Here is a 26,546-nt window from a genome sequence, read left to right on the forward strand (position 1 = left end):
TCCTAACATTTCGTGTGTTCAATTCAAACCTCAGTTCCTCAGTTCATTGATTCCCACAGATTCTGTCAAAGTAAATTGTTACATACCCATAACTTGCTGTTTTTTTAAAATAATTTTTTAAAAGATTTAATTTATTTATTCAAGAGAGACACACACAGAGACACAGAGACACAGGCAGAGGGAGAAGCAGGCTCCTCGCAGGGAGCCCGTTGGGGGACTCGATCCTAGACGGGGATTACGCTCTGAGCTGAAGGCAGATGCTCAACCGCTGAGCCACCCAGGCGTCCCACTGTTTTTATTTCATATACTTTTAAATATGATGAACACCATCAACATCTTCCGGGTCCCAAGAGCAAGAACAGTTAGGACTTTTTGTTTTGTTGTTGTTTGTTCCTTTTGCTAGCCTGTAGGTTCCACCATAGCAATAATTTCTCTATTTTGCTCTCTTGCATCCTGGAGATCTAGAACAGGGCCTGGCACTTTGAACGTGGGAAAGAAATGTTATTGAACGAATGAGAGATTGAACGAGAGAAACCACGGAAACCCGCAACAGACAAGTCTAAAACGGTCTGATTTGGCTAGTGTTTCATGAAAAAGTGCAACAAGCCCAATAAACTGAAATAGGTTGTCCAAGATCACGGAGGGAATTTGTGGCAAAACTAGAGATCCTTATTCTGTTGTTGCAATTTAGCACGCACACTAGAATCTGTGATAAGACGTGCGTCACGCTCTGATTTTTCAGCCTTAGACGCTTCACAGGAACAATGTACATTGTTTTAACACATTCTGATCTAGGCATGCTTTCTGCACGTTTAAAAAGGAACAATCCCACTATGCAATGCAAACAATGAGTTAACGGGCGCTTAGAAACCATGTGTCCCAGCATGCCATGCTCCCTAGCAATCTCGGAAGTGACGCTGAGCGACGCCATTGCATTCTGGGAGTCGTAGTCTCTCGGGGCTGACCCGCCCCTTGTGCAGCTTCGGCGGCCTACGTTTGGAGAAAATCTACCGGGTGGCTTGGCGCGGTCCGAGCCCCAGCGAGCGGTGCCGCCCTACAACCATCGCCCCCGGGCCGGCGGCCAGCTCCGCCTCTTCTCGAATCTCTCCCACAGCCCAACATGGCGGCGGAGGTGGATTTTGGCGACCTAGAGCTGTTCGAGGCGTTTGACCACCCAGAGGACTCGATTCCGAAGCCCGTTCACACCCGCTTCAAGGACGACGACGGCGACGAGGAGGACGAGCATGGGGCCGGCGACGCGGAGCTACGGGAGCGGCTTCGGCAGTGCGAGGAAACCATCGAGCAGCTCCGCGCCGAGAATATCCTTCCCGCTCGCTCGGGCCGGCTCGCCGGCGTGCGGTGGGCGGCCTGTCTGGGAGGGCGCGGCGGAGATTCCGGGGGGGCCAGGATTCCCGAGTCGTCTCGTCGCCGCTGGCGGGCGGAGGACGGAGGGTTCGGCTCGCGTGCGCTGCCCCGGGGGCCCGCGTCCTGGACTGGACGCGCTCCTCGCCGGCCTCCCCCACCCCCAAGCTGGGGCTGGGTTTTTGGGATGCCTTCAGACTGCTAGGTTGTAGGCTGGCCACCGCTCGTCCTCTCTCAAGTCCTTATCCGCTTTCACTTGTGTTGTGTTTTTTACAGCCGAGCCCAAGTTGATGCAGTCATTTTGTAGTTTGTCAGTAGGAGAGAGCCGGCTGCTCAGACCTTCGCGTGGATCTGTGCTCTACAGTGGGGTAGAAGCCAGTGGTCAGGGTGCGGGGTCGGGGCTTTTAAGGAGCCGAGGCGTGCACAGAGGAATGGCCAGTTGCCTGATAGAGTTGGGTGGATTCGTTTTAAAGTTCTTCAACTTTGAAATACCTTCCGTGCTGAAGGTGCGTTGCCAAGCTTTAGGAAAAACGCGCCAAATAAGTTTCCGTTTGGCTTAGTTACATGATGACAGCCTTTCTAGCAAGATTAGTTAGTATGTTTATTTACGTTCTTAGAGAGTGGTTTTGTTTTCGTTTTTTTTTGAAACTATATGCGGGTGATTTCGGGTTCACATAGTTTCCCGTTTAAAATAAACCCCTAAAAGCGGTTGGTAAATCATCTTTAAGGGTTTTTGAAGTTTGATTTGTTTTTCATGATGCTTTTTTCCTTTGCCTTTTAATATGTGAGATTTCAAAATACAGAAAAGTTGAAAGGATTGTAAGGTGAACACCCAAAGATTCTATCCTAGATTCTTTTGTCATCAGGACTTTGTTTTACCATATTGACTTTATCGCTTATCAGGCTGTCAGGCTGCTCTTTTTATTATTATTATTATTTATTTATTTATTTTATTTTATTTTTTAGAGAGAGAGTGCGTGCACAAGTGGCGGGGGGTGTAGAGGCAGATGGAGAATTTTAAGCAGGCTCCTGACCTGAGCCTAAATCAAGAGTGGGATGCTTAACCAACTGAGCCACCCTGGCGTCCCATGCTGCTTTTTCTTAAAATGAATTGCTGTTTAAATTTTGATGGGGTGTCACTCTCTGAATAACATTTTTGCTTTGGTTAGTCACTTTTGAACTACATGACCCTGCCTTAGAATATCTAAGTTAGAAGAGATGAGAAAACTATTTTAATCTTTAGGTTTAAATGCCTAGTTCTACAACAAAATAGGAGCTCCGTTAAGTGTATCATCCTCAAAATATTTGCAAGTCTTTTAACATTCTGACACCTAAAGTAGGAGTGAGTAGTTGAGTTTTATGATGTTTGTGATTCTGTTTAATGAGGGCTTATATTCCTTAACAAGTAATAACATCAACAACTTAAAAGAAAATTGAACATTCTGACTCGACCAAGGTATGAGATATTGCACTTACATCATTGTCCTTTATTAATATTGAATATGTAGCTACAATTTCTTTGTACAAAGTATTTAGGATTTTTGTATTGTTTTTATTTGTTCAGTGTACTCTGAAAAAATCAGTCATGATCCTTTACTTTTAATTTCTGGAGGTAAAATTTGAATTTTTTAGTTTATTTGAATACAGTTAAAATTGTATTAAATTTTTATTTTTTTAAAAGATTTTATTTATTTATTCATGAGAGACAGGGAGAAAGAGAGAGAGAGGCAGAGACACAGACAGAGGGAGAAGCAGTCTCCATGCAGGGAGCCCAATGTGGGACTCTACCCCGGGACTCCAGGATTGTGCCCTGGGCTGAAGGGAGGCTCTAAACCACTGAGCCACACAGGTGTCCCTGCATTAAATTTTAAATTAATTTATTGGTTTATTTGCGGGGTAGATGTTAACTAGATTTATTGCACTGATCATTTCACAACATACACAAATATTGAACCATTATGTTGTATACCTGAGTAACTTTTAAACTGACTTACTGGCTAAAAATATTTGTGAAACATATCCAGAAAATTTTGACTTAATATTCAGAACAGGCAAGTTGCCAACCTAGCCGTTCTTACTCCACAAATATTGGAGTTATTCTAGGATTAATATTATAGTATTACACTAGGTGAAGATTTATTTACACGGTTAAGATGTTTTCCTAAATAGAAATGATACAAGATTTCATTTTAGGAAAAGAGAAATGACTGCTTTTGAAGAAAGTACAACGAGTAGGTTTGCATTCAGACATCTGACTTTAAGAGTATAGGACACCTAGGTGGCTCAGCATTTGAGCGTCTGCCTTTGGCTCAGGACGTGATCCCTCGGCCTCAGGATGAAGTTCCACATCGGGCTCCCTGCATGGAGCCTGCTTCTCCCTCTGCCTATGTCTCTGCCTCTGCTCTCTGTGTCTCTCATGAATAAGTAAATAAAATCTTTTAAAAAATTTTAGAAAGAACAAAAAAAAAATTAAAAAGGAGTAAATGCTCATTTCCCGTAATATGAATCTAAAATATTTGTCAGGGATCCCTGGGTGGCGCAGCGGTTTGGCGCCTGCCTTTGGCCCAGGGTGCGATCCTGGAGACCCGGGATCGAATCCCACGTCGGGCTCCCGGATGGAGCCTGCTTTTCCCTCTATGTCTCTGCCTCTCTCTCTCTCTCTCTCTCTCTCTGTGTGACTATCATAAATAAATAAAAATAAAAAATAAAAAAAATAAAATATTTGTCAAAGGACAGCCTTATTATGTGGAATAGTATTGTCAGGCTTTCAGAATTTTGGGGGCCCATGATCCAATGTCACATGGAGTTTTTTGTCTTTGGAACCAGCTGAAGTAACCAGCTACATTGATGACTAAAAGTTTAAAATTTCAGAATTCAGATGTATTTTGGAAGCCTCTGTATTCCTTACCTCACTTCTCAATGTGAGCATACTAGTGGATTTAAACTTGTTTATGGTTAGATATTAAATATATTGAATAGAACTGGGATTCCTCAAAAATCATAATTTTTAAAATATTTAAAAATAAGCACTTTTTGAAAAAAGATTTTATTTATTCATGAGAGACACAGAGAGAGAGGCAGAGACAGGCAGAGGGAGAAGCAGGCTCCCCACAGGGAGCTGGGACTCCATCCCAGGACCCCAGGATCATGCCCTGAGCCAAAGGCAGATAGATGCTCAACACTGAGCCACCCAGGCGCCTGATAAGCAGACTTTCTAACTGAGTTGATAATTTAAACAAATACTCATTTATAAAGGGGTTATAATCACCCATTTAAATGATAGCATTGTGGGCTTTGCCAATACCTGAGGCAAGCATTAGTGTCCTAAAAAAGGAATAAATTAAAATTTTCTAAAAAAGAAAAAGAAAAAAATTTTCTTTTTAGAATTAGTGCTCTTCATGTTGTCAGACTGATAAAACATTCTACAGGAAACTTAAAAACAAGAAATAAAATTATTTAGGTAAAATTTGTACCACAAGCCTTTTGGTTTAATCCTTATTTTTGGAACTGTCATGATCAGGAGTTTCTCCCCTTTTTGTGCAATAAACACTTTTAACTTTATATTATGAAAAGTTGTGGGGATCCCTGGGTGGTGGCTCAGTGCTTTAGCACCTGCCTTTGGCCCAGGACATGATCCTGGTCTCCCGGGATCGAGTCCGGCATCAGGCTCCCTTTATAGAGCCTGCTTCTCCCTCTACCTCTCCCTCTGCCTCTGCCTCTGCCTCTGCCTCTGCCTCTGTCTCTGCTTCTCTCTCTGTCTCTCTCTGTCTCTATGAATAAATAAATGTTAAAAAAAAAGTTGTAAATGTCTGGAAAATAAATATTACAATTAATACCAGGGTTTTTCATTACTATATTTAACAGTTAATATTTGGCTATATTTCCTTTTCTTTTTTTTTTTTCATATTTCCTTTTCATCCCACATACACATTTTACCTTAAATATTTCAGCATGTAACTTTTTAAATCAAGACTTTGTCATGCATAATCACACCACCACCATCACAGTATCTGGTATGATTTTTTTTTTTTTTAAGATTTGACTTATTTATTCATGAGAGAGACACAAAGAGAGAGAGAGGCAGAGACATAGGCAGAGGGAGAAACGGACTCCATGAAGGAAACCTGACGCAGGACTTGATCCTGGGTCTCCAGGATCACACCCTGGGCTGAAGGTGGCGCTAAACCGTTGAGCCACCTGGGCTGCCCACTGGTTTTGTTTTGTTTTTTTGTTTGTTTATTTGTTTGTTTTACAGATTTCTTTTTTTTTCTTAATATTTTATTTATCTATTCATGAGAGACACAGAGAGAGAGAGAGAGAGAGGCAGAGACACAGGCAGAAGGAGAAGCAGGCTCCATGCAGGGAGCCGGACGTGGGACTCGATCCCAGGTCTCCAGGATCAGGCCCTGGGCTGAAGGCAGGCACTAAACTGCCAAGCCACTCTGGGGCTGCCCTGTTTTGTTTTTTAAATATTTTATTTATTTATTCATGAAAGACATAGAGAGGCAGGGGGAAAAGCAGGCTCCATGCAGGGAGCTTGATGTGGGACTTGATCCCGGGACTCCAGGATCAGGCCCTGGGCCGAAGGCAGATGCTCAACCATTGAACCACACAGGTGTCCCTGGTATGATTTTTTAAATAACATTCCCACCTCAGTCCATATTTAGATTTCCCCAACTGAATGTCTATAGCTGGTCGCTCAAATTGGACTCTAGTCGAGTACCGTGCAACTGGGGATCCCTGGGTGGCTCAGTGGTTTAGCACCTGCCTTTGGCTCAGGTCGTGATCCCAGGATCCTGGGATCGAGTCCCGCATTGGGCTCCCTGCGTGGAGCCTGCTTCTTCCTCTGCCTGTGTCTCTGCCTCTCTCTCTCTCTTTCTCTCTCTCTCTCTCTCTCTCTGGGTCTCTCATGAATAAATAAATAAAAATCTTTAAAAAAAGGGGGGGGGGGATCCCTGGGTGGCGCAGCGGTTTGGTGCCTGCCTTTGGCCCAGGGCGCGATCCTGGAGACCCGGGATCGAATCCCACATCAGGCTCCCGGTGCATGGAGCCTGCTTCTCCCTCTGCCTGTGTCTCTGCTTCTCTCTCTCTCTCTCTCTGTGACTATCATAAATAAATAAAATTAAAAAAAAAAAAAAAGGACCATACAATAATTGCATGTGGTTTTTTAAAACATCATGGTTTTGGGTTTTTTTTTTTTTTTTTTTAATTTTAGAGCACAAGCGCTCTCATGTGAGTGCACAGGAGAGCAGGGAGAGGGGCAGAGAAAGTCTTAAGCCTATCCTGCACTGAGTGCCTCAGTGCTGAGCCCTTCCCTGGGCTTGATTCCCAGAACCCTGAGATCATGACCTGAGCCAAAACCAAGGGTTGGTCACTTAACCAGTTCTGCCACCTTAGGTGCCCCCCAAAAAAGTCTTTTTTTTTTTTTTTAAGATTTATTCATTTTAGAAAGAGAAGATGGAGGGAGGGAACTCAGGCAGACTCTGCTGCGAGCATGGAGCTCAGCAAGGGGCCAATCTCATGACATCGAAATCAAGCAGCCTCAGATGCTAAACCCACTAAGCCACCCAGGCACTTCAAGACATTATGTATTTTTAAAAAGAGAAGTTTGTGCAAATTCAAATAAGCTTCTGAACTTCTCCATATTATTTAATTTTGTTTCTTGATGCAAGCAATTCCAAATTTAGACTGATTTATTTCACATGCTGTGTAGGTAAAGGACTAGGAGGCAGGTGGGAAGAGGAGGAATCTGAGACTCAGCTGGTCCAGGTTACCACCGGGATATTGTGCAGGTCTTGGGGCCACATTCTACTTTTCCCCCCAGTATTTGAAAATCAAATCTAAGAACAGCATACTTTTTTATATCTCTGCTTTAGAATCTGGGATTTGGAATATTGGAAGGTGCTCTGCTCTAAGAGGCTGTCCATATATTTATAAACTGTTTCATTTTCCTATATATTCCTAAGCTAAATTCATTCTGATTTTTTTAGAAATATATTCTTGTAATCTGCTAGTTTATCCAGACCCTCCCTTCCCATAGTCTGTAAAGGAACTAGCCATTAGATAAGGAATTTTTTTTTGTTTGAAAACTGAAAGATTAACTGTGGTTTTAAATTTTATGTGAAATATTTTTAAAAATATGTAAGGGGTAGAGGGTTTTACATAGAGGTTTATGTAAAACCATTAAAATAGGTAAAATTTTGTGAAAACTTAGATATATATTTTTTAAGATTTTATTTATTCATGAGAGAGGCAGAGATGTAGGCAGAGGGAGAAGCAGGCTCCCCATAGGGAGCCGGATGCGGGACTCAATCCCAGGACCCCAGGATCAGGGGACCCTAGCTGAAGGCAAACACTCAACCACTGAGCCACCTAGATGTTCCTGAAACAGATTTTTCTTGAGAAAACAGTTCTTGGTGGTTCTTGATCTTATTTGTAAAATATTCTGTAGTCTTTGGTACTTAATACTTTAAAAAGTTATGTGTTTATACGTTTATGAGCTTTAATATCTTCTAAGAATATGTTTTAACTTCTGTTTTAGTGGAATATTGGTGAACAATACTAAGTTAGATGGACCTTTATTACAGATTCTATTTATGAACAATGTTATTTCAAAGTAAGTAATTTTCCCTTTTCTACATATGATGAGTTAATATGTTTATGAAACAATGTCTTCTATAAGTGTACTGTTTTCATTTGTATTTAATTCCATCTGTATTTAAAATTTAGGGAATCATGATTAAGACTAAGGACATTAGCATCTGTAAACCTGAATTTGAAACTGAGCCCCTACTTTCTACATACGGTGAATCTGGGCAGGTCACAACCCTGTCTGTGTATCAGTTTCGTTAATGGGAAACAGGATACTAATAATAACTATTTCTTAGATAGCCAGCTAAATGAGCACCCGTAATAGTCTCTAATAAACATGACAACTGCCACCACAGCAGTAAGTAATGAATGGATTCCCCCCCCCCCCCCCCCCCACAAATTAGGAACTTTTACCCTGTTGGCTCTCTTTAAAACTTAGCCACATGATTTTATGTTTGTGAGTGTGAGACTTAGACCTTTGCAAGCTTTCCAGCATGCTTGGGTCTCGGGTGACTCTGTGCGTTTCTGCAGTGCTTGCTAGAATGTCCTGAAATGGTTTGAGGCTGTGCCCTATCTCTTCCTCAGAACATGGTCCTAGACATTTCAGACAATTGGTTGCCCTTCTACTGGCTTACTGTAGGCAAGGTAAAGAAGGTTATGGGAACCATATATAGAGTGTTAGCTGTGTGGCAGGCCCATTACTTACTTTATCTCAGCCCAGGTGGAACCCAAGGCTCTGAGGTGTGGGGACACCGGATGGTGAGTGTGGCAGTAGCAAGGTACTGGGCACTAGCACTGCTGTCACCATCGGATTTGAATCAGCATCTCCTGTAGCTCATGGCAATCTCATTTCTGCACCATATATCTACCATTTTGCTTGCAGAAATCTTAGAATGTCAGAGCTAAAGGGACCTGAAAGATCAAGTCTGGTGAAGAGCAAGTTGGCTGCCCCACTGCAGCCTAAACTGGTCTCTCCTTTGGCACCTCCTGAACGAGTGTTAACAAATATGTGATGAAGGCAGTTCTTGACCTGGAAAGTTGGAGTAGGTGGACCTCAGTAGTTTTGCTACTTCACGTTGTGTTTCTATTACATTTTTTTTCCCCAGCTGAACATTTATATAGGTGTTTTCTTATATGTGCATAGGGAGTATCTGGGAGGAAGGTAGGGAAGAATCTGTGTTGGTTGTCTTTGCATTGCAGAGATAGGTGGCTAGAACACAGCCAGGAAGGAAGCTTTTCATTACATAATCCTTTTACTTCTTTTGGATTTTGAACTGTGTTTTACATGGATTATGTATTCAAAATTCAAGTGTGTAAAATTTATAAATAAAATCTATCTATTCTCAGCACAAATGTTTGCCACTGTTACATGCCAAACACTGAGTGAGGTTATAGTCATTTTATTCACTCAGCGACAATGTGTGGTTTTTTTCTTAAGAAATATGTTCCTGAGTGTTATAGTCAGTGATTAGATAAATCACTGAAGAACAGATTAACAGAATTTACTCCTGACATCTTCTAATAACGTGTAAGACTGTAGTTGTTTCAGTATTTACTCTGGGTTCTGATTGTTGTGTCCTCTCATGCAGGCAATATCATCAAGAAATAGAGGAATTTGTATCAAATTTAGTAAAAAGATTTGAGGAACAGCAGAAAAATGACGTGGAAAAGACTTCCTTTAATCTTTTGCCCCAGGTATTTCAAACTTAAGAGACTTTAAGATTGATAGGTTATGCTTTTTTTTTTTTTTTTTAGGTTATGCTTTTCACTGCCAATTGTTAGACCATAGGGATCCTCTTGTATCAAAATGAAAATGATAAAATGGAAACCATTGTGTCCTACACCTGAACCTAATATAATGTATGTCAACTATAACTTAAAAATAACAAGGTTGTTAAGATTGTTTATTCTCTTCCCATCCTTCAGTTCAGCTTCCTTCACTGATCTGACCAATGTCACCACAGCGGCTTCTTTTTTTTTTTTTTTTTCAAAGATTTTATTTATTTACTCATGAGAGATACAGAGCGAGAGAGAGGCAGATACACAGGCAGAGGGAGAAGCAGGCTCCATGCAGGGAGCCTGATGTGGGACTCGATCCCGGGTCTCCAGGATCACACCCTGGGCTGAAGGCGGCGCTAAACCGCTGAGCCACCCGGGCTGCCCACCACAGCGGCTTCTTTTGCACTGTGTGGCTCCTTTCCTCAGGGGAGTTGTATTCAGACCTGGCTTCACTCAAAATTAGTTTTTTTCCCATTTCCTCACTTGGACACATGGTTTGGGGCAAAACATTAATTTTAAGCCAGAAAAAAAAATCTATTTTTGGAGTTTATAAAAGATGAATTCTTTTTCTCTAAAAACCAAACAGGTTCCCATGCCATTCTTTTTTCCCCTTCTATTTGTTGGGAAAAAATCGGTAGCATGTCCAAAGAAATCTCAGAAATTTTACTATGTGACTATTAGAGCATGAATTTAATATTTATTTATTTATTTATTTATTTATTTATTTATTTTTTTATTTATTCATGAGAAACAGAGAGGCAGAGACACAGGCAGAGGGAGAAGCAGGCACCATACAGGAAGCCCGATTTGGGACTCGATCCTGGGTCTCCAGGATCACACCCTGGGCTGAAGGTGGCGCTAAACCGCTGAGCCACCCGGGCTGCCCTGAATTTAATATTTTAAAAAAATCAGAATTATGGTTTCGGGCTTTTTTTTTGGAGGTTTTTTTTTTTCTTTTTTTTTAATTCAAAATTAAGGTAAGTAGAGTCCTTCAAATAAGGATTGTTAGCTGTTTATCCTCAGGTTGGGGAACAGTGTTCTGATTACATTTTCACCACCTTTAGTTTTCATGTATCATATACAATTTTTAAAGATTCAAGAAACAGAATGCATTTAATAATAACCACACTGAATATTACCTAATTTTTTATTAAAGGAGCACTTTAGAATTTTATAGTGGTGTGAGTTCTATGAGAGTTATATTATCCATATTGACCAGTAATGTAGAATCACATATTTTTTTTTATCTTTCTGGTTATCTGATTTCAAGATAAATTCTGCCAATTTAAGCATTGAGAGTTTAAATATTTAATTCATTAAATTTAATAAATTAATATTCAATAACATGAAAGCATAATGTACACTAATGCTTCAGAAGGTGCTGTCTTTTGTGTCTTATAATTTTTAAGTTTTCCTGCTTGTGAAATTTATTTCATAAACATTTTTAGCCTCTAAATTTACCCTATGACAATGATGAATTAAAAACTTTATATACCTTAGTGGTATATATTAGAAGATAAAGGGGTGTATTTAAATTTCTAATATTTGAGATTTGAAGTTGTTAAAAATTGGTTACCTTTTGTAATGTGTTTTTCTTTGCACTAGCCATCTAGTGTTATGCTAGAAGAGGACCATAAAGTAGAAGAATCCTGTGCCATTGAAAACAACAAGGAAGCTTTCAGTGTAAGTTTGGATATTTTAGTTTTGAATTCTGTAGATAACATGTTTCCTATCCTGTGTCATTTGGGTGGCATTGAAATGATTAGATGGTATAGCCATATGTCATCAAATGATCACCATCCTTTCATGAAATTTGTTATAAACAGTGGTATAGACTTCAGCCTCTAAATAGTATAGTTTGCTTTTTAATACCTATTGCATATGCAATAGACATACTTTGGAGGACTTTATTTTTGTCCTGACAAACCTTATTTTGTTGATGTTCGTGAATGTGGATGATGATCTAGAATGTGTGCATGGTGCACTTACAGATGGCTGAAGCTGAGAGGGGATGGATAAGTAACTAATATAACAGATGGCAGATAGATAAAAATGTTGACAAGCTCAAATGGTGGGTGAAAAATAGAAGCAGCATAACAGAGATAAGCCTACATTTAGGCCTTTCTGCACCTAGGCGGAATTTCACTGTCAGTGCATTTGAGTGCTGTGATTTTGCAACTTAGAGGTTTTTTAAGGAAGATGATGTAATCCTAGATTCTGTTGAAGGCAGACTAGTTTTTATGTTTAGGGAGTGTTGTGCCCCATTGATAGTCCACAGTCTTGAAGACATGGGGCTGCTGGGGTGATGAAGAGCCGCCAGCATTGCTGAAGAGATTGACAGGGGATATCACATCTCTGCAAATGTAATAAAGTCTGTTGTTTGCAAAAGGTGTCATTTTTAGATCACTGTAGTGCCAGGTGGCAGAACCAGGACCAGTGACTGGATGAACTATAAACAGGCACATTGCAACTCAAATTTTAGCGCAAATTTCTGTCAGAGATGTGAAAATGAAGTGGAGTAGGTCTTATTAAAAAAAAAAACAAAAACAAAAAACCCAGCAAATTCCATGTCACTGTAAAAACTCAAGGCACTTTAAAGAAAAAAAATTTTTTAAAGATATTATTTATTCATGAGAGACAAAGAGAGCAAGAGAGGCAGAGGGAGAAGCAGGTTCCATGCAGGGAGCCCAATGTGGGACTCGATCCCGAGCTCCAGGATCAACCCTGGGCCGAAGGCAGATGCTCAACCGCTGAGCAACCCAGGCATCCCTAAAGAAAAAATTTGAACTACATAACTTTTCATGTCCCATCCTACTCCAGGGTTCTGGGATTTAGGGTGACACCTGCCTGGAAAGGGATAAATTTATGTATGATTTAGTCTTTTAATAAAGAATAAATATTTATATTATTATTATTATCCCTTTTGGATTCCAGGGACACAGCAATGAAAAAGAAGGGCTAAGTCTCTGCTGTCATTAAATTACATCCTAATGGGGGAAAGCAGTGTTCTGAAAAAACTAGATCAGCATAAGGAGTTCGAGGGTAGCTGTGGGCATTTGGTTTGTAGAGTGAGTAGATGGTGACAGCCTCTCTGAGCTGAGACCTGAATAAATTGAGGGAGTGAGCTATAGTGTAGTTTGAATGAAGAGTACTCCAGGCTGTAGAAAAAGTAAGTGGAAACCCCTGGGGCAGAAGCAGACACTTAGAGGTTGCTCACTATGTATCAAGTACTTTTCTAATCTCTTTACAGACACTGCTCATGAAGGTACTATTATTATTCTCATTTTACATATGAGGAAACAGACATGGAAAGCTAAGTAACTTGCCATTGGTCCCTTAGCTAGTAAGCCACAAAGCCAGGCCTTCTGACCCTGGGACATAAGATAGATTTATTTATTTATATATTTTTAAAGATTTTATTTATTTATTTGAGAGAGAGTACAAGCAGGGGGAGAGAGGCAGTAGGAGAGGGAGAAGCAGGCCCTCCACTGAGCAGGGAGCCAGATGTGAGGCTGGATCTCAAGACCCAAGCTGAAGGCAGATGCTTAACCAGCTGAGCCACCCCGGCGCCCATAGAACATAGTTAAATCTTTACGTTACCTCATAAGTCATAGTGAGGGCTTTGGGTTTTACTCTGAGTGAGATGACAAGCCACTGGAGGATTTTAAGTATGTGACATGATACGACTTGAATTTTTAGAAGAACTGACTTCTCTGTGGAAGATAGTCTGTATCTGGTTTACATGTGGAAGCTGGAAGCCAGTTAGAAAGTTAATAGATTGATCTCAGGTGAGAGAACATGGCAGGTTAGTCAGTCTAAAGAGCCAGTGGCGGAGGTGAGAAGTGGTTAGAACTGGGTATACCTTGAAAATAGAACTCATCAAATGTGTTGATGAATTGGATGTATAGAAGCGAAAGCGAAACAGAAGTCAGAATGACTCAGGTTTTTGAACTGAGCAGCTGGAAGAATGTCCTCACCTTTTCTGTGATGGGAAACTGGCAGGAGGAGCGGGTTTGGAAGGGAATGGGAATCCCAGTGCTATTTTAGGTAGGTGAGTTTGAGATGCCTCTTACGTGTCCAGGAGAGCTGTCAATTGACACTTGAATATACAAGATTGGAGTTTAGGAGGCAGAACTGGATGTCTGGGGGTTGTCAGCATGTAATAGTCCTTCGTACCATGGGCCTGGGCAACCACTTCGAGAGTGCAGGTTAGAGAGGATGACTGAGGCCAAGTCTCACAGAAGATGGAGAGTTGAGGAGGACTAGTCAGCAGGGTAGGAAGAAAACTGGAGCATGTGTCCTAGAAGCCTAGAGGTTTCTCTGAGGAAGGAGGAATCCCCTGTGTCGATTGTTGCTCACAGGTTGAGACGAAGACTGAGCTATCCAGTCAATGTGGCCGTGTGGGGGTCACTGGGGAACGTAGCACCATAAAGGAACGGAAGCCTTCCTGGAGATAGATGTTCAAGAGGGATTGGCAGGGATCAAAGAAAAAAGAAGTGGAGGACTATTCCAGATTAAAAGAGACTAATAAAATGACTTATTTTTTTAAAGATTTATTTATTGGGCAGCCCTGGTGGCTTAGCGGTTTAGCGCCGCCTTCGGCCCAGGGCGTGATCCTAGAGACCCAGGATCGAGTCCCACGTCGGGCTCCCTGCATGGAGCCTGCTTCTCCCTCTGCCTGTGTCTGTGCCTCTCTCTCTCTCATGAATAAATAAATAAAATCTTAAAAAAAAAAAAAAGATTTTATTTATTTATTCATGAGAGACACAGAGAGAGGCAGAGACATAGGGAGAAGCAGGCTCCATGCAGGGAGCCCGATGTGGGACTCGATCCTGGAATTCTGGGATCATGTCCTGAGCCGAAGGCAGATGCTCAACCGCTGAGCCACCCAGGCATCCCGAGACTAAAAGGACATAACATCTGAATGCAGCATATGAACCTTAAATCCTGGCTTAGAAAAAAAAAAGGCATTTTGGGGACAGTTGGGAAAATAGTATGGATTGGATATAGATGATATCAAGGATTTATTAATTTTCTTAGGTGTGACAGTGGTATTGTGTCTTGTAGAAGAATGTTCAAAAAAAAAAAAAAAAGAAGAATGTTCTTATCCTCAGAAGATCCATCCTGAAGTGTTCAGAGGTGAAGGGTCATGACAATAGTCTGGCTGGTTATCTGTGGAAGCTGAAAACCAGTTAGGAAGTTACTACATTAATCTCAGGCGAGAGAAAATATTGGCTTAGACTAAGTTAATGGTCGTGGCTTACTTTCTTCCAATAACTCAGTGAAAAGTAAGCGCATGTGTGTGCGAGAGAGAGCGCACACATGCATGTGGGCACACACATACATGGAAGATCCCAACAATTGTTGAATCTAGGTGGAGAGTAAGTACTTGGGTGTTCTCTACCATTTTTTTCAACTTCTCCATGTGAAAATTTCCCCCAGAATCAGAGGGGAAAAAAAAGGGAGTGGGAGGGAGGATGAAAATCGTAAACACAGATGACTTCTCTGAATTGTCTTGCTGCCAAAGGGAAACAAAGAGATGGGAAATTGGAGGGAAACATGAGAGTCAAAGTTTTTATTTTTAAAGTCTGAGGAGACTGCAGTGGATAGTAATGATCTCCTCAGAGGGGAACTCTGACCTGGGAGACACAGGGGCGTTTAAAGAAGCAGCTCTTGCTTACACCTCAGAATCTGGCTTCTTTAACTAGGGAGTTGATTATGACTTCTAATAATATCCTCCAAAATTGTTAAAACAATTAATCATAGTCTTACATAATTTAATGTCTTTTTTTTTTCCTGCTTAAATAGCAATATTTTTTGACTTGTTTTCTGCAGGTTGTAGGAAGTGTCCTGTATTTTACTAATTTTTGCCTTGATAAATTGGGGCAACCGCTACTAAATGAAAACCCTCAGCTTACCGAAGGATGGGAAATACCCAAGTATCCTACATAGTGAATGAAGATCTTTTATGCATCTTGCCATTAAGTTCACCTTTAAAAAAACTTACCAAATTTTGCAGAGTATGATAACTATTCCTTAATAAAATTCACTAAAGGTACCAGCAAGTCTTCAGCCACATTGTTTCTCTAGAAGGGCAAGAAATACAAGTAAAGGCAAAAAGGTTTGTGTGGGGAGTTGTTTTGTTTTCTTCTTCTTTTTAAGACTTTTTTTTAACCAAAACCATAAACTCTTTTAGCTTGAAAAATTAATATTCTTCATTGCTGGCTTACTATAAATAAAGTACAGATTAAGCTAGAATATTAATATATAGCCATATTAAATGTGTAAGTCCGTCAGCCATTTGTTGGAACTCATTAGTTCACACCTAATATTGCTCGGGTGGGTGGAAAGGTGTCGTTGTTGTTGTCTTTATTATGACCTGCCCCTTTCCAAGTTACCTAAAAGAAATATAATCTGTTTGCCTCTGTTCTATTATTAACCACTGACAAAGCACAGAGGTGACAGATCATTTGGGAGCCTAAGGGTCCTTGGTTAGAAGAGTTGGTTAAAAGTACTGTTTATTTAAATTGCTGAGTACAGGAGGTGAAAGTGTACTCATGACTGCAGATATTAGTAATCTGGGATCTGCGTGCTTTCTTGTCTCTCTGGTACACTTTTGCTGTCATAGAGAATTGTTTTGATTTGCTTTTATGTCTTCATTTACATTATGCACATCTTTGTTTTTTGACCAAATAGGCCAAAGCCTCACTGTTTCAATTGTGGTTCTGAAGAACATCAAATGAAAGATTGCCCAATGGTAAATTTTTCTCATATAAAAAAAAAAAAATCTTTGAACTAGAACTTCCTAATGTTTTCCACACATTTATAGTGTTGCGTTAGATAAAGAAACTTGCTATGTTAACTTTCTTTTGGTCCTTGAATGTGAAACCTTTTCAAATTTGTACTTAAATTTTAAGATCTTAGATTTTAAAAAGCTCTGTGTTTGAGATGAGTGAAACAGGAGTTATTTTTTAGAGTTTATTCTAAAAACTTGATTTTATTGGAAGATAATATTGAGTAGTAAGAAGGTGACTGCTTCTTTGCTTATTTTTCTAAAATATTTACTCTTTTTTTATACTTGTTTGTTATATATTAAAACTAGAATAGTCTGTTTGCTTGACCTGAAACAGAGTGCTTAGGTATACTTAACTCCTCAAATATTTCTAAACTACTTGTTTCCGTTCTTCTCAAATGCACTGTGATCTAGCCGCGGAATGCTGCTCGAATAAGTGAAAAGAGAAAAGAGTATATGGATGCCTGCAGCGAGACAAACAGCCAGAATTTCCAGCAGCGATACCATGCAGAAGAGGTGGAAGAAAGATTTGGAAGATTCAAGCCAGGAGTCATTAGGTACCTCTGTTATTTTTCCCATAGAATATCATTTCCATGTCAGCAGTATTGGAGCATCCTGTGTGTTTTGAGGGTACTCATCAGGATATAGGGGTGCTCTGGCACAACTTTCAAGAATATGCACCAGTTCATTCAGAAACGTTCATTGGAATCTCACCCGTGGATCTGCTAAGCGCCATGTCGCCATGTGTGACCTAAGACTCATAGTTGTTTTAAAACATTTGAGACAGGGCAGCTCTGGTGGCTCAGCGGTTTAGCGTCGCCTTCAGCCCAGGGCCTGATCATGGAGACCCAGGATCGAGTCCCACATCGGGCTCCCTGCATGGAGCCTGCTTCTCCCTTTGCCTGTGTCTCTGCCCCCCCCCTCTCTCTCTCTCTCTCTCTCTCTCTCTCATGAATAAATAAATAAAATCTTTAAAAAAAAAAAAAAAAAAAAAAACAACATTTGAGACAGTGTGTGTTTCCATCCAAACAAGAATCCTGTATTTTTTCTTCCCCTTGTGTTCTTTCTCAGTGAGGAACTTCAGGACGCGCTGGGTCTGACCGACAAAAGCCTCCCGCCTTTTATATATCGGATGCGCCAGCTGGGGTACCCACCAGGGTGGCTCAAAGAGGCTGAACTTGAGAACTCAGGGCTTGCACTCTACGATGGAAAAGGTATAGTATGTTAGGTTAGATAAGTCAGCCTAAATGTTACCTTTTTTCTTTTTTTCTTAATAAGAGAACTACAGTAATATCTGATAGGAATGACTGGCTTGTTCAGTGTGTGCTGAGTTAACTAGAAAATATCTCAATGGTGTTTTCTTTATTTTTTTCTTTGTTTATTTTTTTGTTGTTTTTATTTATTTAAAGATTTTTTAAAAATTTATTTTTTAAGATTTTACTTATTTATTCATGAAAGACACAGAGAGGGAGAGAGGCAGAGACACAGGCAGAAGGAGAAGCAGGCTCCACGCAGGGAGCCCAATGTGGGACTCGATCCTGGGACTCCAGGATCACGCCCTGGGCCGAAGGCAAGCACTCAACCGCTGAGCCACCCAGGCGTCCCAAGATTTATTTATTTATTCATGAGAGACATAGAGAGACAGACAGACAGACAGACATAGGCAGAGGGAGAAGCAGGCGCCTCACAGGAGCCTGATGTGGGACTCCATCCGGGATCCCAGGATCACGACTGGAGCCGAAGGCAGCTGCCCAACCGCTGAGCCACCCAGGCATCCCTGTTTTCTCTTTTAAAGATATTATTTATTTATTTATTTGACAGAGAGAGAGAGAGAGACAGAGTGCACAAGCACAGGGAGTGGCAGGCAGAGGGAGAGGGAGAAGCAGGCTCCTTGCGGAGCAGGGAACCCATCATGGGGCTCTATCCCAGGAATCTGAGATTATGACCTGAGCCGAAGGCAGATGCTTAACCAATCCTGAGCCACCCAGGCACCCCTGTTTCCTTAGTTTTACAAGGAAGGAACTAAAATTTCATTGAGAATTACCAAATGATTATCTGGACCAGCTCAGTGACTACATAGGTCAGAGCATCAGCTCTTCCACTGGTTTTCATAAGCTCTTGTCTTCCTTAGAAATAGTGACAGAGGGATGCCTGGGTGGCTTAGTGGTTGAGGGTCTGCCTTTGGCTCGGTGTGTGATCCCGGAGTGGTGTGATCCTGGAGTCCCGGGATCGGGTCCCATGTCAGGCTCCCAGCGTGGAGCCTGCTTCTCCCTCAGCCTGTGTCTCTGCCTCTCTCTGTGTCTCTCATCTATAAAAAAAGAATAGAAAAGAAAAGAAATAGTGACAGGCAGCTTGGGTGGCCCAGTGGTTTAGTGCCACCTTCAGCCCAAGGTGTGATCCTGGGGTCCTGGGGTTGAGTCCCACGTCGGGCTCCCTGCATGGAGCCTGCTTCTCCCTTGGCCTGTATCTCTGCCTCTCTCTCTCTCTCTGTGTGTGTCTCTCATGAATAAATAAATAAAATATTAAAAAAAAAATAGTGACAGAAATCTGTTCATCAGGAAATACATTAAGAAATATAGAATACAGGGATCCCTGGGTGGCGCAGCAGTTTAGCGCCTGCCTTTGGCCCAGGGTGCGATCCTGGAGACCCAGGATCAAATCCCACATCGGGCTCCCGGTGCATGGAGCCTGCTCCTCCCTCTGCCTGTGTCTCTGCCTCTCTCTCTCTCTCTCTCTTTGTGTGACTATCATAAATAAATAAAAATTAAAAAAAAAATTTAAAAAAATATAGAATACATAAAGCCTCTTGTGATCTAGAACTCTCTTAGGTATCTACTCTAGAAAAATAATTCACACATATGCACAAGGAAAGGATGTATACGTATTTTTTAGTGTTGAATATGACCATGAAAACTTAAAAACAGTGGTAAGGCCCTAAAGAAGAATGGCTAAATAAATGATGGTAGATCTGGGCTGTGGAATTCTCATAGGAGTTAGAGTGGAATGAATCTGTGTGAGCTGACATGGCAAAACCTCTGTGCTCTACTGAATTTCTGCCTAATTTACCAGTGATTTCATTCATCTTACATCAAAAAAAAGAAAAGAAAGAAAGAATCTGCATGGATGGATGAAATAGTGCTCTATGTTTTTTTCTGAGGACGTTTATGTAAAATGTATTTTTAAAAGATAACTGGGGGCAGCCCGGGTGGCTCAGCGGTTTAGCGCCGCCTTCAGTCCAGGGCCTGATCCTGGAGACCTGGGATCAAGTCCCGCGTTGGGCTTCCTGCATGGAGCCTGCTTCTCCCTCTGCCTGTGTCTCTGCCTCTCTCTTTCTCTCTTTCTCTCTGTGTCTCTCAAAAATAAATAAATAAAATCTTTAAAAATAAATAAATAAAAGATGATAACTGAGAACTGGTTAGATTTTAGGGTTCAGATTCAGAGAAACCTTTCCTTTTTTAAAAAAAATATTTTATTTTTTTATTCCTGAGAGATACAGGGAGAAGGAGGCAGACACGTAGGCAGAGGGAGAAGCAGGCTCCACACAGACAGCCCGATGTGGGACTCAATCCTGGGACCCCAGGATCATGCCCTGAGCCAAAGACAGATGCTCAACCACTGAGCCACCCAGGTGTCCCTAGAGAAACCTTTTTTGACCATCTCATTAATTTGTGTATTAATTTATGATTTATGTATTTACTTGAGAGAAAGAGAGAGAGAGAGAGTGTGTGTATGTGTACATGAGTGGGGAAAGGGGCAGAAGGAGAGAACATCCAAGCAGACTCCCATTAAGTGGGCAGCCCAACTCAGGGCTCATCTCAGGAGCCATGAGATCCAGACCTGAGCCAAACCCAAGAGTTGGATGCTTAACTGACTGAGCCACCCAGGTGCCCCACTCTAAATCTTTTAAAAATAAAAATGTTTCAGGGTGCCTGGGTGGCTCAGTTGGTTAAGTGTCTGCCTTAGACTCAGATCATGATCCCAAGGTCCTGGGATCGACCCCCACATCAGGCTCCCTGCTAAGCGCAGATGCTGCTTCTCTCTCCCCCTCTGCCCCTTCCCCTACTTGTGCTCTGTCAAATAAATAAATTTAAAAAATATTTCTTAATGAAAATGTTTCTGTGTATTAGGTAATTAAAAATATGTTTATTCACCAAGCCACCCCTTCTCAATTATTGCCAAAGAGTTATTTAGGACAGCCCTTTTAACATATCCCCAAGTCATGCCGACATATAGAAGTGTCAATTCTCAAGCCAGTTTCTGTAGGTTCTCTTTTAATCTATAGATTACCCTTGTTTTTAACAAAACTGTATTTTGTCCTTTCAAGTTTTCAGGATTTTGCTACTGCATTCCCCATGGTGTGTTACTGTAGCATATTCCTCTGTTCTCCATTTATTGTAATGGAATCAGTCACCAAGGACCATTGCCTATCTAAACCTAAACCTGTTAATGATGGGTTGCAAAATGGTTATATCCTCATTCATACGTTACTTCTTAGCTTATTAGCTAGAATACTTATCTAAAGAGAAACTTCTCTGATTACCTTATGTATGTAGACATCATAGGACTGGTAAAATAAATGCATGATTTATTTAGTAGTTTTCAGAATAGAAGTGGTTCCCAAATATCTTTTTGTCATCTGTAAAATGGTTTTAATAGTATGTACCTCTTAAAGTTGTTATGAAGATGAACAGTTAATACTTGGAAACCATTTAAAACAGTGTCTGATACATACTAAGAATTATTTATATATTAAATAAAATAAAGACATTGCAATAGAGCATCAGGCGTATCATCAGATCAGTGCAAACTAGACTTTTAAGCAACCCACGGACGAACCTAGGTTTCCAAGATTTTCAACATTTATTTTTATTAGAGTATCCTGTTTACATTGTTTAAAAGTTCTAATTTAATGATTTAGAAAAATTGTAATTGAAGCCATTCTCAGAATAATTCTGTTGCCATGAATATAAGCACTTGCCCAGTCTACATTTGGTCTGGAAAGGAATTGATATTTGGCGTCCAGTAACATGAACCCTCTGATGGTCTGTGACAGATGGTGCTGATGGAGAAGCAGAAGCCGGAGAAACCCAACAGAACAAAAGTGTCACCTATGATCTCTCGAAATTGGTAAACTATCCAGGTTTTAATATCTCTACTCCCAGAGGAATTCCAGACGTAAGTATATTGTTTTTCTATTCTTCTGGGATGGGACACTATTATAATGATTGTTCAAAACGTTAGCTTATGTAGCAGTTACTGTTAGGGAAAGAAGTAGATGTGTCATTTGTGTGTTTAGTTTTGTAACTTCCTTTATGTTGACTAGAGTCTTTTTTAAGATTTTATTTATTCATTAGAGATACAGAATGAGCGAGAAAGAGTGTGGGCGAAGGACAGAAGGAGATGGACAAGCAGGCTCCCCACTGAACCTGACTCAGGGCTCAATCCCAGGACCCCGAGATCATGACCTGAGCCAAAGGCAGATATTTAACTGACTCAGCTACCCAGGCAACCCTATGTTAACTAGAATCTCAAGTGAAATCTTGTATTCATTTTTTTTTTTAAAAAAACAACAGTTTTTTTCTGATTTTTATGCCTTATGAAAAGGAGCTAAAAAGAATGGTTAGATTCTATAAATCTAAAACTATACTAAAAATATATATATATATTTTTAATTTTTATTTATTTATGATAGTCACAGAGAGAGAGAGAGAGGGGGGCAGAGACACAGGCAGAGGGAGAAGCAGGCTCCATGCACCGGGAGCCTGATGTGGGATTCGATCCCGGGTCTCCAGGATCGCGCCCTGGGCCAAAGGCAGGCGCCAAACCGCTACACCACCCAGGGATCCCTAAAAATATATTTTTTAAAGATTTTATTTATTTATTCATGAGAGAGACACAGAGAGGCAGAGTCATAGGCAGAGGGAGAAGGATGCTCATGCAAGGAGCCCAATGTGGGACTTGATCCCGAGTCCCAGGATCATGACCTGAGCCAAAGACTTAACCGCTGAGCCACCCAGGTGTCCCCCAATTTTTTTTTTAAGATATTATTTATTCATGAGAGACAGAGAAAGAGAGGCAGAGACATAGGCAGAGGGAGAACCAGGCTCCATGAAGGGAGCCCAATGTGGGACTCGATCCCAGGACTATATATATTATATATATATCAGGATCATGCCCTGAGCAGAAGACAGATGCTTAACCACTGAGCCACCCAGGCATCCCTATAAAAGATTGTTTTTAAAACATGGGATGGTTCTGAGGCAGTATTGTAAGTTCTATGGGATTACTTGGAAAGTAAATTTCTGCCTTTAGTAAATCTTTTTTTTTTTTTTTTTTGCCCTTAGTAAATCTAAGTTACTATAACTTCTTTTCCTAAGCTAAAATTCCTTCCCCCCCCCCATTTTTTCTCTTTAAAGTAAATTTTCTCTTTTTAAAGTTTTATTTATTTATTAGAGAGAGAGAGAGGAAGGGAGGGAGGGAGCACAAGCCAGGGGAGGGACAGAGAGAGAGAGAGAGAAAGACTCTCCACTGAGCAGGAAGCCAGATGGAGGACTCAATTCTAGGACCCTGAGATCATGACCTGGGCTGAAAAGCAGATGCTTTAACTGAGTGAGCCACTCAGGCGCCCCTAAAATTTCTCATTCTATATAAGAATAGTTTTTTACATTTAATCTCTTCCAACTTCCTTATTATGTTTTTAAGACTCAACAATGATCTTTTGTGGTAGTGATGATGGTGGTGATAAATTTCAATTAAAAAAATGCATTCTAGATGTACTTAGGAACTAAGCAGTAGAGAAGAGGCCAAAGATCTGAACTTAGCATCTAGCGAATAGATGTGAAGACAAGTGTGTAATTAATTAAGGGCTAAATTGCATGGTGAACCATTAGTGCCTCTGGAAATGGTCCCAGTCCCACCCTAAATTAGAGTCCACCAGGGGCGTTCAGTAGAAATGCACGTTCTTGTATCCCACCTGTCCCACCATTAGATCTAACTAATCTGACCCTGGAATCTGTAGATTTGACAAGAGCCCAAAGTGACTTTCCTCGAGAACTGTTGCATGTGCTCTTGAGATGAGAGAGACAGAAGTGGTGTTGAACCATAAGGATGAAGGCTGGGTTTATTTTTTTATTTTTTAAAGATTTTATTTATTTATTCATTCATGAAAGAGAGAGAGAGAGAGGCAGAGACACAGGCAGAAGGAGAAGCAGGCTCCATGCCAGAAGCCTGATGTGGGACTCGATCTCAGGTCTCCAGGATCACGTCCTGGGCCAAAGGCAGGCACTAAACCACTGAGCCACCCAGGGATCCCTGAAGGCTGGGTTTAGAAAGGGAAAGAACAGAAGATGGAAGCTCAGTGTGCCTGACTATGTTAGAGATAAGCAGTGAAGGCACTGTCAGCAGGCCAATATGTGAGGGGTGGGGAGGCCATGTCGTCACTGCCTAGAACTTTTGCTTATAATCAGTAGAAGCTTTTTGGGCCAGGTGATTTTGTCAGGTAGGCTTTTAGTATTGAGTTCAGATTATTTTGCAGGTGGAGTTGGTTGGGGTTTTTTTTTTCCTGGGTGCACCATCATCTTCATTAATCCTCCTAAAAAGGAAAAGTCACGTGTGAAGCAAAAATGTGATTTGAGACTTCGACTTCACAAAATCTCAAACGTATGGGCAGCCCTGGTGGCTCAGCGGTTTAGCACCGCTTTCGGCCCAGGGTGGGATCCTGGAGACCTGGGATTGAGTCCCACGTCAAGCTCCCTGCATGGAGCCTGCTTCTTCCTCTGCCTGTGTCTCTGCCTCTCTCTCTCTCTCTCTCTCTCTCCCTATCTCTATCTCTATCTCTCATGAATAAATAAATAAAATCTTTAAAATATATATATATCTCAAAAGTATGATGTTTTCCAAATCCAGGCTTGTTTTTCCCTTCTTTTTTCTTCATTAGGAATGGAGGATGTTTGGGTCCATACCAATGCAGGCATGTCAACAGAAGGACGTGTTTGCCAATTACCTTACTTCTAACTTCCAAGCGGTAAATAGCTTCTTAAGCATGTATTGCCTATAATCTGTGGGATTTTGTAACTCCTAAGCATCTTTTTGCACTTAGGCTTTGTAAAGTACTCTGTACTCTGTGTTTTCTGATGAATCACAAGGACAAGGGTAGCTACATTCACCATTAACCTACACTTTGCTCCAGATTGGTTTTCTGCATGGAATTGAAGGGAAGGTGTGGCATCTCATTCTTTGTTTACCCCATTAACTTGTGCTTGGCTTGGCTCCTCTGTCAGCCAAGCCTGAGGTCTGGCAGCAAGAGGTCTTCGTCCCAGTCCAGCCCTAGCAGCCCAAAGAAGCAGAAGAAGGAAAGCAGCTCAGGAGCCTCGCCTGCAGATATGGAGCTCGACTCCGGTAGGTTTCATCTCATGGTCTTGATTTCACCGAGAAGGTAGAGCGAATGCTCTATTAGGAAGGGGGGCTGTTTATGGCACTAGCAGAATGCTTTGATCTTATCCTTGGAGATGAGAACTTCACCCCTACTACTGATACAAGGTAAGGTGGAAGACAGCTTGGTGTAGGACCAAGGGGGCTAGCTGAGTTCCTGAGTCTGCCAAGCCTACTTACCCGTCCCAGTGGGCCTGGATCTGGACTGCCCCCCAAATAGGGGCAGCGCCCTGGAAAGTGGTAGAAAGTGTTCTACTTTAGCAGCTCCATCCTAAGAGGGAGAAAGGCAGAGCTGAGCCAGGCTTTTCCAGTTACTCTTCCCATTCTTCTTACCCCAACTTGGTAAGTTGTACTTCCTTCCCAGGACAGAGAGGCCATGAGGAAAATCTGTCCTGGAAACCCACAGTGGAACAAAGGCTTTGCCCTCTGATATTTTTCTGGCTTTTTATTCCCAATCCTCTGGGCTTAGGCATGGAAGCTGTGGCCAGCCAGGACCATGACACTCCTCAGCAGTGGATCAGGACAGGCACACACCCACTTTTCTGTCCCCGACCCCTACTATCAACCACTCCACTGGTCTTTGGGACTTCCCCTTGGGACTGCTGGTGTGTAGTCTAGATTTTGCCCCTAGAAAGCTCTGGAATGAATCAGAACTTTATATCAGAACTGCGAAGCTACTCTGAATCCAAGACTGAAAAACTCCTTCCTTGCCTCCCTCCCTCCCCTCCCATCCCAAATTATGCCCAGCTATTTGGTCCTGTTCGCATGTCAGATGGCAATGTTAAGATGAAGTGCATTTATTTATTTATTAAGGTTTTATTTATTTATTCATGAAAGACACAGAGAGAGAGGCAGAGACATAGGCAGAGGGAGAAGCAGGCTCCCTACAGGGAGCCTTACGTGGGTGGGACTCCATCCCCAGATGTAGGGTCACTCCCTGAGCTGAAGGTGGAGGCTCAACCACTGAGCCACCCAGGTGTCCCGATGAAGTGCATTTAGATACCCTAGTAGTAAGATGGCTAGCAATACAGATCACCCCGATTTGTGAATCTCCTTATTTTTAAAATTCCCAGGGAGAATTTAAAGGTCACAGATAAATCCCCTTAAAATCCAAGGTAATTAAAGTCCAAAATCAAAGCCCCCCCCCCCCCCAACCATTTTCCCACAAGTTTTGCTCCGCTTAGTCTCAGCCACAGGAGTTCTCGATGCCAGAATAGAGAGCACAGACAGGGCACTGGGTAGCTACAGACTGATGTCAGTATCCATTTTGCTTTCCACAAGGTTGGCAAGTTCATAACAGAATTATTATAGCCTTTGCCATATTCATGAAATTTGGCTCTGCCAAATTCTCCAAAGCTTGAAGGCAGTTGTCCCAGACAAAATTACATTCCTGGAGGCCAACACTTAGCCAAGATTTCCAAGTGGAGGGCAAAAATCTTGTCTGTCTGAGGGATTCCAGTCGGTGCCAGTTATCTGCCTCCACCACCTGTGGACTTAAATTCAGTTGGAAGGAAATGCCCACAAGAAGTGAATTTTGGTCTTGAGCACTTAGAATATCTATGGAGAGGAGCCACCTATGCTTGGCATTTTG

The 26,546-nt window shown here is 41.5% G+C and overlaps 1 protein-coding gene and 1 non-coding gene across 5 annotated transcripts in view; both read left to right on the forward strand.

Moving 5' to 3' along the window:
* The first annotated feature begins 941 nt into the window (after positions 1–941).
* The window catches only part of ZCCHC8 (zinc finger CCHC-type containing 8), a 31,382-nt gene continuing 5,777 nt past the window's right edge, over positions 942–26,546 (forward strand). The window contains exons 1-14 of one of the 4 annotated variants that reach the window (XM_077875461.1): positions 942–1,319; positions 2,776–2,818; positions 7,904–7,978; positions 9,543–9,648; positions 11,338–11,415; positions 12,983–12,997; positions 15,568–15,671; positions 15,788–15,853; positions 16,429–16,489; positions 16,940–17,082; positions 17,597–17,739; positions 21,579–21,700; positions 24,462–24,548; positions 24,805–24,922. In XM_077875461.1, coding sequence (XP_077731587.1) covers positions 1,121–1,319; positions 2,776–2,818; positions 7,904–7,978; positions 9,543–9,648; positions 11,338–11,415; positions 12,983–12,997; positions 15,568–15,671; positions 15,788–15,853; positions 16,429–16,489; positions 16,940–17,082; positions 17,597–17,739; positions 21,579–21,700; positions 24,462–24,548; positions 24,805–24,922 — 1,360 coding nt within the window. In that variant the 5' untranslated portion in view covers positions 942–1,120. Of the gene's footprint in view, positions 1,320–2,775; positions 2,819–7,903; positions 7,979–9,542; positions 9,649–11,337; positions 11,416–12,982; positions 12,998–15,567; positions 15,672–15,787; positions 15,854–16,428; positions 16,490–16,939; positions 17,083–17,596; positions 17,740–21,578; positions 21,701–24,461; positions 24,549–24,804; positions 24,923–26,546 lie in introns of those variants that run through there. The other 3 variants (XM_077875462.1, XM_077875463.1, XM_077875464.1) reach the window with 3 other exon arrangements.
* LOC144300097 (small nucleolar RNA SNORA9) lies at positions 8,432–8,566 on the forward strand. Its single transcript, XR_013366738.1, has one exon. It is a non-coding gene; the product is annotated as a small nucleolar RNA SNORA9 (small nucleolar RNA).

The sequence above is a fragment of the Canis aureus genome, chromosome 27, assembly GCF_053574225.1.
Source record: "Canis aureus isolate CA01 chromosome 27, VMU_Caureus_v.1.0, whole genome shotgun sequence".
In the NCBI taxonomy this organism is placed as follows: Eukaryota; Metazoa; Chordata; class Mammalia; order Carnivora; family Canidae; genus Canis; species Canis aureus.